Genomic DNA, 13,121 nt, shown 5'->3' on the forward strand with positions numbered 1-13,121 from the left:
TATTAAATTTTTTACTTTAATATGGCATAGAACTTAGCTTTGGCTACTTGTTTAAGTCAACATTTGTGAACTGGTGTATTTTTATCATGACGGTTGTAGTTAGTCGCTTGCATGAAATAATAAGTTATTACCATGCAGCACTTACAGACTGTGCCTGTTAGTACATACATGGTTGCGGCATGATATAGAAGGTCTGCGAGATAATATTCATGCCTTGACATACCAAAGATTTATATAAAAAGTATAAGTTAGAATTATTGCAAAAATTGAAACATTTTAAGTGACAAGAGCCTAATCCCCCTTTAGGGGGTTAAGTGCAAATGATGCTTGGATGGGTTTCCTCAGACTGTCATTCTAGCCCCTCCTCAAACCACTTTGAGTCGGGTATCCATTTCCATATGCCAAAGTGGCCCACCAGCTACAGAATAATGCAGTAATTTCCAATTAAATTTCTATAATAAAGTATCCACTTTATATTGAAACCAGATACCAGTATTTTACAGAATGACCATATTACCTGGAAAAATGAGAGGAAATAATCTAGCTTCCTCTTGCTAATACCATTATTAAAGTACTGGCCACACGTCTCCAGTAATATGCACACCAGACGTATTCGGAACAGGTGATCAGGAGGGTCCAGAATGGAAGGTACCTCATGTCTCATTGATACTCCAAACGTTATAAGTGAATACAGAACCTGGAAACATAGTGCACAATTGGAAAAATAAAACTGGACTGGAGCACTATCACCATAAAAGCAAAACATTTAATAAGTATCATACAATTTCATAGCTCTAGAAAGTTGTGTCTTATGGCGAAATGCCATGAGCACTCATAATCGTCCTTCACAAGTCAATGCGCAACCAGACAGCTAGCACAACTGAAATGTGTAAGTATTGCTTTTCTTCATACCTGTACATGCTACTACTTCAAGAACTATAATAACTGTAACAAAATTCACACAAGTAAACAATACCAGCAGCAAGGAAGGCAAATTAATTGAGAAGGCGTACCTTGAATATGTCACCGCTCTCCACCATGCGATAATTATACAACTCTCCCAGGTATTTAACCATCGCCACTCTTCTCTGGTTATATTTCACCTGGTTTATCTCCATGCCAAGCCTAATGTCTTCCATGACACCGTCAACCACTTGGGTCCCCACTAACTCCTGCAAAAAAATAACAGGCCTTCTTTAATCTCAGCGTAAAACCAAACAAACTCTACTAATCTACTGCACATGCTTGTAAACACTCCAACTTGCAATACTACAAGATATTGATAAGGATGGAATATCACTAGAGTAATTCAATTCAAATCACAATCTTTATGTTAACTTTAGTTGTATTGATGGACGAACAGATTTCAGTTAACGGTCTCATTGCCATCTAGGTCACTAAAGATGGCTCACTGCAAAGTCCACCACATTGTACAAATGATAATTTAAAAACAGCGATAGGTCGAATCCAAATTTTAAAAAAATACCTCCAATCTATCCCTTGAAACCAAATCTAGGTCTCAAAGGTCAAAATAAAATTATGTACAAGAAATTAAATCATTAACTATGGTGTAAAACATTCAAACCATTTCAGAAATTAAGTATCCAGAATCAATACAAATTGTAATTTTAATTTACATTATTACATAATAAAAATACTAAATATATTGGGAAACAGTAATAGGACTTCAGAGTAGTCAGCGTCAACTTTAAATTCACTACTTTTTCTCCCATATTTATCTTTAATCTTTTTTCTCAAAATAACAAATATTTGTAATCATTAAAATTTTATAGCATTTTAGGATTTATTTCAACCATTCCTATTTAATTTTAAAAAATACCTGGTAAGTCACCAGCCCTGCTACAAGGTTGGCCAGGCAGCGAATGTTGTAGTACTTGACGTTGAAAGCGTGTGTGAGGCACTTGACGGCATAGGCCGCCAGCTCATCACTCTCCCAGTTGAGCTTACGCATCAGCCGCAGCACTTTGTCCGTACTAGGCTTGGTCAGGTCCTGGTACAGGATCTTCCGGATGAACTCGTGCATGGGCGGCCGCTCCTTCTTCACGCATGGAGCCAACTCAGGTGGGTTCACATGGTAGTACGCGTTCTCGATCATCGTGACGTAGCGCGAGTCTAGGGCCGTCACTGATTTCTTGCGCATCATTTGCTCCTGCAATTTGTTTCATCAAAACTGTAGTAAGTTCAAGTGGTATTCTTAAACGTGGACATAATTGTCTGTTGGGAATAGTTTGCTATAACTTAGTTAACATACTATATAATACCAAAATGTAAGTTAAATTATGGAATCAAACAACATTTATTAAAAAATTAATTCAAATCATAAAAAAAAAAATCTTTTTGATGTCTGAAAAAAAGGAACATCCTTATCTTAATATATATAAATCCAGTGTCCTGATGCTTGTTTCCAGTGAACTCTTCACCAAGTCAACCAATTTCGATGAAAATTGGCATTTATGTGTAATTTTTTCCAACTTCAGAAATAGGATAGATTTAGTTCGATTAATGGTCTTAATAATTTATAATTAATAATAAACTGATTATCAATGTTGATTGGTGCTGAAGCCTGGGAAACAGTGGGTACTTAGTCTCCATGACAACGTTGCGTGCTCAAGAGTCGGGAAACCATCAGTGCTATTCGTTTTTTCTTTGGTACATTACAAAGCATTGTATTAAGATTTTGTCAAAATTCATTAATTTTCATTTTATTTCATTTATTATAACTGTAAATAAGAGATTTGGTCTCATTTTTCCCCCCATTAATACAACCGTGCGAAGCCGAGTCGGGCAGCTAGTACAATATATATTTTGCTGTAACTCAAGGAACACATAGAAACAAATAATAACAAATACTGATTGTGACTGATTAGTAATTGGTGAGTAACTTTAATAATAACAAATGGTGATTGTGATTTTGATTAGTAATTGGTAAGCATTGGCGTAGCTGTGTTCATAAAGTTGGGGGGGACAAATAATGATTTTGATGTCATGTAACCCATTCCCCTCTTACTAAGACGGGAGGTCCGGGGGTCCTCCACCGGAAAATTTTGATTTTAAAAGTGCAAAATAGCGCTTTTTAAGCAGTTTTTGTATCTAACCATTGGATACATCGAAGTTAAAATTATTATTGTTTCCTTAAGATAAAATTTGAGAGTGAAGAAATTACAAATAAAGTTGGGCAGAATAATATTATAAAATAAAAATATCACGGTCTAGAAAGTTGGGGGGGACTGTCCCCTCCACCCAAAAAGTTCAGGGGGACACGTCCCCCCTGTCCCCCCCAGTTCCTACGCCCCTGTTGCTAAGCAAGTATAAAATATAAGTGCTATATGAATAACCGCTATTCTTTTAATTGTAGGCAAATTACATTTGTATCACACGCAATTAAACTATCTTTGGACATCTTGTGTCTCAATAAACATTAAATATTAGCAATTATTTGAAAATATAATATACACAATCCGGACAACGTCTACTGGGTTCTGCTAGTTTCTGTATAAAGGTTGTTCCAAAGTGCATAGATCAGAAAAGGAATTTTTATGTTTGATCATGAATTTCTTAATGGATCTCTTTTAAACTAAAAATGCCCACCAATTTATTTTTATTGCTTTGAATGTATAAGTTTTAGACCAACTTATCAAAAAAAAATTTTTCATAAAAATGCAGCATTACACAATTTTTATGGAATTAGTATTAAAAATAAGAATTTATAAAATTTAAAACATTAACACACAAATCTTCTCTTTTATAAGCAAAATTGGACTTAAAATAAAACAATTAAAATTTTCCTACCAATCAGACCAAAACTGGAAAATAATAAAAAACACTACAACATTTTCTGTAGGAGTTTTAAGTAACACATATACTCATAGCAAAATTAAATTGCATCAGTTGATAAAATACATAAATTTAAACATAATGTTATAAAAGCAACAGCTTGTTATAATAAACTTTCATTATTTTTTTTTAAAAAGAGGGGTTGGTCTGATGTTTATATTTTATGGGTTCCAACCAATAAAATGTTTCTTCATAACATTGACTATGGTATCATCCCCAATATATTTTATTCACTTATAGTCTGTGAACTAATAAATAGTATAACATGAGTGTGTTAATAATGTAACATAACTGCACATGCAACATATGGCTATATTCACTAAAGTGTATGTCGTTAGACCCATAGGAGGTTAATATTCAGAGTTGTGCCGATACAATCGGCAGAAGCCAATTTTGCCGATATTTAGTTGAATCTGTGTTTCTGCCAATTCACGATACGCTTCGTAATTTTCGTCCGATATTATTGAAAACTTAAAGTGCCTGTCATAACCAAAAAATATCCAAAAAGTACCCTTTTCACTTTTCGTACTACTACATATTTTGAACTCGCTCATGTATTAGCTATATGTGCAAGCCGTACACTTCAAACTTAAACATCCTACGTTTCAATACGTTCTTCAATCTAATACATCGTAAATAAATATTACAGCATGGTAAAGTTAGATAAGAACAAAAATTTGTTTTAATTAAAGCATGGCTACCACAAAAAACAATGGAAAATACCAACTACTTGAACTGCAAAGAAATATATATATATTTTTTTTATCAATTTGTTACATGCCTACGAACGGCATAAGGCCATGGGTGGTAGGCATGATAAACATAAAAAAATACATAGACAAAACAAATACATGAAACAAAATGAATAACATTGAGGACAATACTATAATAGGTAACACATACACAAGACAATACAGCAAGCAACTAACAGATAAACAAGAACAAGTTTCATAATTCTATAACAACAGTAATGATAATCCAGAACCTGATTATAAAAAAAAATTAAATATGGTAGCATCATTAACCATAAACATATTCAAATTAAATTAAGATAAGAAAAATTGTTTTATATTTAAATTATTTTTTGTAGAGAGACATAGCATCCATGTTTATTAAAATTTGATATAATTCTGTATAATATATCATTTGATTTGCCTAAGGAGCATAATAAAGGTGTCTGTCGACTGTTATAGGTAGGTACTTTAATCCCAGTATTATCTAGAATATAATTGAATTTTGTTTTATTAGTGTAACAGTTATAGATAAAAAGGGCATCTAATAGCTCTCGTCTTAGAGCTAAAGAACTGAGAGAGGATAGACTACATATTAGAATTGTTGGTAATGTTGGTCTTTTGATTAATGATATTGATTAATTTATTTTGTAATTTATCTAGTTTGTCACTATCTGTTTTTGTGATATTGTTCCAGACCACGGAGGCATACTCAATCTTGTATCTTACTAAAGCTAAATATAAACTAACAATAGAATCTAAAGTAGTGGCATTGAAAGTAATATATTTAATCAACGCTAACAATCTATTACATAGCGATCTAAGAGATTCAATATGGTTATGAAAGTACAATTTATTATCAAGTAAGACACCTAAATCTCTAACACAAACTGACTTCAAGATAACATGATTACCAAGTTTATAATCAGAAGCAATGATATGATGTTTTCTGGAGAAGGTTATAGATGTAGTTTTCTCATAATTAAGGTCAACAAGATTTCTTTTACACCAATCGAAAACTGATGAGATGTCATTTTGAAGAAGTTTACAGTCTAGATGAAGAGAAATTTTTCTGTAAATCTTAAGATCATCAGCAAAAAGTAGGCAATTAGAGAATTGTAATACTTTGGTAATGTCATCTATAAAAATGTTAAAGAGAAGAGGGGATAATGTTCCACCCTGGGGTACACCAGAACTAACTATATGTAGATCAGATTTAATATTATTAATTGAAACATAAAAGATTCTATCTAATAAATAGCTATTGAACCACTATAGATATTTATTGCTTAATCCTATATTTGATAATTTTGTTAGTAAAATACAGTGATTAACAGTGTCAAAAGCCTTGGCTAAGTCAAAGTAACATGCGTCAACTTGACCGCGCGTTATTACTTCTGAATAGATTGGGTTAACAAAACTAATTAAATTAGTAGTAGTAGATTTCCCCTTTCTAAACCCATGTTGACAGTCGGAGAGTCTATTTTTTAAGATTGAATTCAAGATCCTTACATATAATTTTGTCAAATACTTTAGCAAATCCATTTAAAAGTGATATCGGTCTGTAGTTTGCAACATTAAGTTTACTCTTTTTCTTATGTACAGGTATTACCTTTGCAATTTTCCATTTTTTGGGGTAAATTCCGCTATTTATACTAGTATTGAAAATAAAGTTAAGTATAGGGGCCAGAATAACAGTACATCCTTTTATAATAAAATTTGGAATACCATCAGGCCCAGTTAACATAGTGGATTTCAATGATTTAATTCCCCAAAGTACAAGGCTCTCAGATATGGTAGTCATAGGAATAGAGCACTTACTGTTTTCAGAAATTGAGTAATTTAAATTATTTGTAGGAGTTACATAAATACTAGAAAAATGATGTGCAAAACTGTTAGCAATAAGTACTGGGTCATTGGTAACGTTATCATTGATTTTAAGAGATAATTTCTGTCTGTATCCTTCTTTCATAATTTTTACATAGCGCCAAAATTTTTTTGGATTTTTTTTAACTTTATTGTTAAGATTTTGTAGCCAAAAATTTTTGTCCCGAGAAATGAGACTTTTGGCCTCTCTACGATATTGAGAAAATAAATCATAATAATAGGGGTTCATATTTCTTTTATATAACTTATGGAAATGTTTTTTGGATTTTAATGTTTCTATAAGTTGTTTGGAATACCAATGTGGGTAACTGGATTTTTTATTTATTTTATTCGGGATGTAGTTCTTGATGTAGTTAATCAAAGTAGTAGTGAGAAAATCAACCATTAGATTAACATCATCAGATTTGTACAGTGTAGACCAGACTTAAATAATCACCTTTTTTGTAGTCCAGATAAGAAGACATAGTATTAACATCCCTTGTTAATATATCCATTTTGATATTAATTATGATAGCAGGATGATAAATATCTTCCGTAACAAGAGGATTTAATGATTTGCTGACCAAACAATATTGTAAATTAGAGAAACAAAGATCTAAAAGATGGATGGGCTGCTGAGTATAATTGAATTGAGACAAGCCTAAACCTGTTGTGAAATTGCATATAGCCATAGCTTTGGCTGATAAGCCTCTATAATTTATACTTTCAGACTGAGAATTTAGCCAATGTATACCAGGCACATTGAAATCACCCAGTATAATAACATTATCTGAACAATTTGCAAATTTTTCTTCGAGATCTTCAAAGTAGGACTGGTAGGTTGCCGTAGAAGTATCAGGAGGAATATAAATATTGCCAAGTATTAAGAAGTTGGTATGTGATGTTTTGACCTTAACCCAAATAGATTCAATTTCATGATGCTTAGTTATCTTAATCAAGAAAGCAGAATTGAATTTTTGCTTGTTGATAGCAATTAAAACCCCACCACCTCTATTTTTGTATGTTAATTTTGCATTTCTATCATTTCTAAAAATCAAATATCTATCGTCAAAGTAATGCGAGTCAATACAATTATTATTAAACCAAGTTTCAGTTAAGCAAATAATGTCAAAATTATTAATAGCTAAACAATTATAAAATTCTATTGATTTAGTTCTCAGTCCTCTCACATTTTGGTAAAGAATTTCCCACTCACACAAGTCCAGTATGCGCCACACAGGTTTCAGTGTGCTCCTCCATGCACCGGAATGTGATCTTGGACAGAAGAATTTAATGCAGAGTTGGTTGTTTCATGGTTATTGATGTTTTTATCAGCTTTCTTGAATATTTGATCTGGGAATAGCTTACCATAAAATGGGCTGATAAGGCAACCGCTCGGCCAGAAAACTGTATTGTGTATCATGTCAAAGTCTTCTTCTAATACTGATACGTGGAAAGATGCATAGGTGTCATATTTGGATCGTAGTTTAACGACTTTCAGTTGTGATGGATTAAGATCACTGGTTATATAATCAACAACTTCTTTTTCATCAACTGATGGGTCAAAATGGGTTACAAATAATGCTTTTGTTTTTTTGAAAGCTGGTTTCGAAACTGTTTTAAGAGATGAGATGTTCCTCATCCCAACTTATATTTTTGATTTCTTTTTGTTGTCAGACTCAGGCTGGTTTACATGGCTACCTTTGGATTTGTTCTTACGTGAATAATGCACGGTGGTAAAACCTTGCTCATCAGTAGTCCGCTTGATAGAAGTGCTTACTAAGTTGCTTGCATCAGCGTTGCTTGCAACAGGGGAAAAGTGCTGACTGGTAACGAGGTCAGTCGCACGTTCAACCGGTGCGGCGACAGATGTTTCAACTTTCTTTTTCTGTTCAATTTTCTTTTGTTCTGTAACTTGACTATAAGTTTTATTGGTTTTCTTTGGCTCAGTTTGAGGATTTTTTTCATTTTTGATCTTGAACACTTCTTCACTTAACTTCACAATCGTATTTCTGGAGTCGTCCAGTAAAGTTTTTAATACCTGGTTTTCATTTTTAAGGTTGTCAATTTTAGTATTCATAGATTTAACAAGATTATATAATTCAATAAGTTTGCTCATTTCCATGGAAACAGGTGACATGACTACATTACCAGATGCAGTTGAATCCTTTTGTGATGATGACGTTCTAGAAGGCTTGTTTGAAGTCGCGTCCTCTTCTGGGATTAGTGTTACTTTCAGAGCATTAAGATTAGTCGTATTTACACTCTCAGTTTGAAACTGATTTGGCGCAGTATTCACATTCGTTTTTTTTGTCGGAGACCGGAACATGTTCAAGTTATCTATATGGTCTAATTCACAATTAGTTATTTCATTCGTTGCATCACTATAGGATAGAGAAAATCCCTCAAAATCCGACTGACTGAGTAGTGAGGAATTAATACTGATTATCTCGTTCCACTAGTAAAGAACAACAAAGATTAGATATAATACCGCGGAGCTCGCACTAAACACGTCCGTCCGCTTAAGACACACAGCCGCGACTAATATTGTGACGTAGACATTTTTTTAATTAACTTACATAAAGTTTTTAAATTTGAATAAAAAAATTATAATATAGGACTTCACATAACATAAATTACTTTTACTGTTTCCCATGCAAAGTGACCAAATGAAATGCATTTCCGTATAAATGTTTGGTACCGTAAATTTTCACCGCCGCACGCGTTAAGAAGGTATTGGAATTTCTATTCTTGAATTGTAAACATGTTCAAATTCTCGCCATTTTGCCATTTTAAATTATTTTTTTAACTTCATATTTTGTAAATCAATATATTTCATAGTTACCTATTATTAAATAACCTTATCTTATATAATTACTTAATAAATAATTAAATATTCCAGCAGCCATTTGCAACTAACGGGTCGTCAACAAACAAATAAAAACAAGGTAAAATTATGAGTTAAAAAAAAGAGGTTATGTTCCGTTTATAAACTAAAATACATGTGTGTTTGCATTGCATGCTTTTCTTAGATATTTTGGGTAATATTTTAACAAAAATGTGTTTTTTCCTGTATACATTCAGAATTGGTGAATCGGCAATAGATGTAAAGGCGTATCGGCGTATCGGAAAAATTTTGTGAATCGGTACAGCTCTAGTTAATATGATGTACGAAAGTAAACACTTACCAGGTAAGCTTTAGTTCGCTGATGAGAATCCGGGTGACGAAACAGGAACCTACCACATGACTCCAGGAGATTACAGCACATTTCAATGTGATGGTGTGTGAAGTCGTGAAGCAGCAACTTGAGGCAGTACAGGGCTTCTATTTTGGAGTACATCTTGAACTTCACCAGTTCTCCAATAAAACGCACAACTTTTATTTTTGATTCAATGTTAATCTGGTCCTAGAGGGAACAAACACCAACATCAATTACAAAAATAATACTGATGAAAAAGCAACACATACATTGCATGAAGATATTGAAACATCATTAACTCCTAGTTTTTAAGCGATTTGAAAACAACTCCTATTTGCAAAAATGACTGAAGACTATTAATTTAAAAAAAAAATAGAATTGCTGGCAGACAAAATACAGTTTAGTAATTCTATGGAAGTAAAAATCAAACTATCGCACATTTAACAACCTTTGTAGTGTGTAAAAATACACAAACAACCAACGAACCAGTGGAATGTGTGAAACAACAGAAAATCATCTGTAAACCACCTTCACTATTACAAGATGCCTTACGGGGAAGATGTTACGTTATATGTTTTTGCCCGGCTAAGCACACATAGAAACGTAACAAAACAAAACAAACAATGTTCCTGAGGAATTTTTCATTACTATGGTTCTGCGTTATTTGGAAATAAAAGAGTTTATTAAATTATCTTTGCTTATTTCTTTAAAAAAAATGTTTTTTTCTCATCGTTACATGGCCTCAATACACAATTTTACAAATGAATTTAGTTAGAAAAACTTCGTTACTTGCACAGTTTTTGTCTTTTCTTATACAAATTTTAACGATGTCTTTGAATTTTGATAGGATGAGGTCCAAATACATACCACAGCACCATACATCTTACCGTTGATGGTCGAGGAGTCTTGTCACTCGCCAAAGAAGAAAAAAAAACTTAGTAATGTCCCTTGGTTAATTACATAACTCAAGGTACCGTCAATCGCGGACCGAAATCACACGAAGTCGGGCCGATGCCGACGCCTAGGGCCTGAATTTCTAGTTAAGTTGTCCGAAAAAAATGAACTTAGGTTGAAAAATTACGGCCTGGCCCCAGCCCCTAGGCGTTAAATTATCTCTTAGTAATTCTCCATTTGTCTTGCGACTTGCCGACGACGCGACCGAGTTCGGCGACGATCGAGCAACAAGTGACTTGGTCGACGAGATTACCTTCCCTTGTAAAGGTGAAAACAAGGGAGGCAACCCCGTGGGCCAACTGACCAATCAGCGCACATAATTCCAAAACATGACCATATAAGGAAATTCGTACGGGCACATCACTTGATGCCAGGGCTTGCCCTGATTGGCTGGCTAGTGGTAGCCTCCAGAGACCCTTCCAGACGGTCGCTACAGCTGTGCGTACAACGTGACGCGTAAATCCCAAACACGCATTTACAAAGTGAAAAATAACTTTCTGGCGCCAGAGTGTCGCGCCTGTCCGCTCTTCCTTCTGTACCTTCCAGACTATTCTCAAGATATTACACTAGCAATAATATCCAATATAATTTAACATTACCCAACAAATTCAAATACAATGTTCAAAATTTTAGTAAACAAAGTTGAAATTCATACCATATTAAAAACTTTTGTTTAAAAATGATGTCCTATAAAATTATAATCTATACTGCTTTAAACAAAACAATTACTGACATTAATTATCAAATATCAAAATTAATTATTATGAACTGGAGTTAACCCTCAAATTAATAATTAAGTATCTCAAGGAAATAAGTATTTTAAGGCTTTCCATGAAATTAAACCAAAGTAATTAATAACAATTCATAACAGCTCTGAACTATCCTTATCTACATGTTAAATAATTACTATCTTTCATATCAAAGTGATTCTTAATATTCTTATGACACCAAAAAAAAAATATATACGTATATCACAAATCCTCATTGTGCAATGCTACAAAGATATAGGAACGGAAAGGTTGGTATCAACCGTTTAAAAAAAATTATTTAGCGTTTAATGTTGCAAACCTTTATTAAGGCGTACTATTACATAAAATAATTTTTTTAGTCTACTTAATACAATATGTATTATCAGTAGTATTATGCTTGCTGTCATTCTCAAAAATAGATTTGAGGCTAACATCGATGAATTCACAGAAAAAACTATTTGTAGCAGCATTCCAGTAAATGACATAATATTCTTTAATGGAGCCAAATTTAAAAAAAAAAAAACATTTATTGATAGAAATTTGCTATGGCTGTTAACCCCAAGATGGAGTTTTTTAGTTCCTTCCCTTCCTCGTAAAATGGTTCAATGTTGAAGGTCTATATGAACACTGCCCGACATTCTTTTTTTTTAATCATTTTTTGAAAAATTGATTTCTGACATATTTTTAGTAAATTTTTATTTTATATGTATATTAGTATGCTGCAAAGGAATTAATGTTTGAAAGTTAAAATTTATACTTTTCAGTCACATTATAAACTGCATCACAGAAGTCTGGCAATTCTATGCAATGCAAGATAAAATAAAGTTGCTACCCATATAGCATACTATATCATGCTCTTATCACTTATGTTGACAAAACACCTACCTTTTTGCGGATGTGGTATTTGAAATCCTGTTTCAGGAACTGCCCCAACTCTGCAGCAACATCCGGCATTACCGGGTGTAAGATGGCTACCAGTCTTGCATAAAACGGCAGCAAATCTAGGCGTGTTCTTTGTACACTGAATAACATTCTAAAACAAGGAAATGAAATATAAGTATTCTACTAAACTACAATATACATAAACAAAAGAAACATCCTAAAACAGGCTTCTTACAATTTTCTCTTAACTCATTCATTTTTCCATAATCACCACCTTTTTAACCAGTTGTCAGAAATGTTACTTTCACCAACAACATTTCTTTCTTAACCCTCCTCTAAAATGACAAAAACCTAACGGTGCATTACTGCTAATCAAAAAACTTTAAAAGCTTTGCTAAGGGCTTTCTTTTAGTCAGTGAGATGTTAAAACATAAAAATTGCTAGTACATACAAATTTGAAATTACTTCTAGCCAGGCTGTTTCAGGGAAATTGAGTTTATCTGATGCCAACCAAATACTCTAATTACCTGTAACACATTCTAAGAGTACATATAGACATACTGTCTTTATCTTCAATGCGATTTTATTTTATTTGGTTTTCGTGTGTATTGTAAAAACTTTAAATAATTTTAATAACAATAATAATTTTTTAATAATTTTTTTGACTTTCTTGCATGTTCCTACTTTTTAATATGTATGTGGTTAACTGTAGATAAAGCCTTAAACATAACCTCATAAAATAAGTCAATAAAATAAATAAAAATTATGGCAACGAAATTATTCATTATGGTAAATCTGTGGTAAAGTAAATCATAGGTACAATTAAGAAAATTTTTTTAACAGATTTATTTATTAATTTGTATTTGTGACACGCTCACCAACAG

General features: G+C 32.8%; 1 protein-coding gene across 3 annotated transcripts in view; it reads right to left on the minus strand.

The window, feature by feature from the left end:
• LOC134535569 (regulator of nonsense transcripts 2-like) overlaps positions 1 to 13,121 on the minus strand; it is a 204,821-nt gene that overhangs the window by 38,587 nt on the left and 153,113 nt on the right. For all 3 annotated transcript variants that reach the window (XM_063374757.1, XM_063374755.1, XM_063374756.1), the window contains 5 exons: positions 12,241 to 12,388; positions 9,641 to 9,859; positions 1,841 to 2,170; positions 1,014 to 1,172; positions 518 to 697 (listed from right to left, as the gene is read on the minus strand). In XM_063374757.1, the coding sequence (XP_063230827.1) occupies positions 518 to 697; positions 1,014 to 1,172; positions 1,841 to 2,170; positions 9,641 to 9,859; positions 12,241 to 12,388 (1,036 nt within the window). The remainder of the gene's footprint in view (positions 1 to 517; positions 698 to 1,013; positions 1,173 to 1,840; positions 2,171 to 9,640; positions 9,860 to 12,240; positions 12,389 to 13,121) is intronic.

This window comes from Bacillus rossius, chromosome 8 (assembly GCF_032445375.1).
Source record: "Bacillus rossius redtenbacheri isolate Brsri chromosome 8, Brsri_v3, whole genome shotgun sequence".
Taxonomy (NCBI): Eukaryota; Metazoa; Arthropoda; class Insecta; order Phasmatodea; family Bacillidae; genus Bacillus; species Bacillus rossius.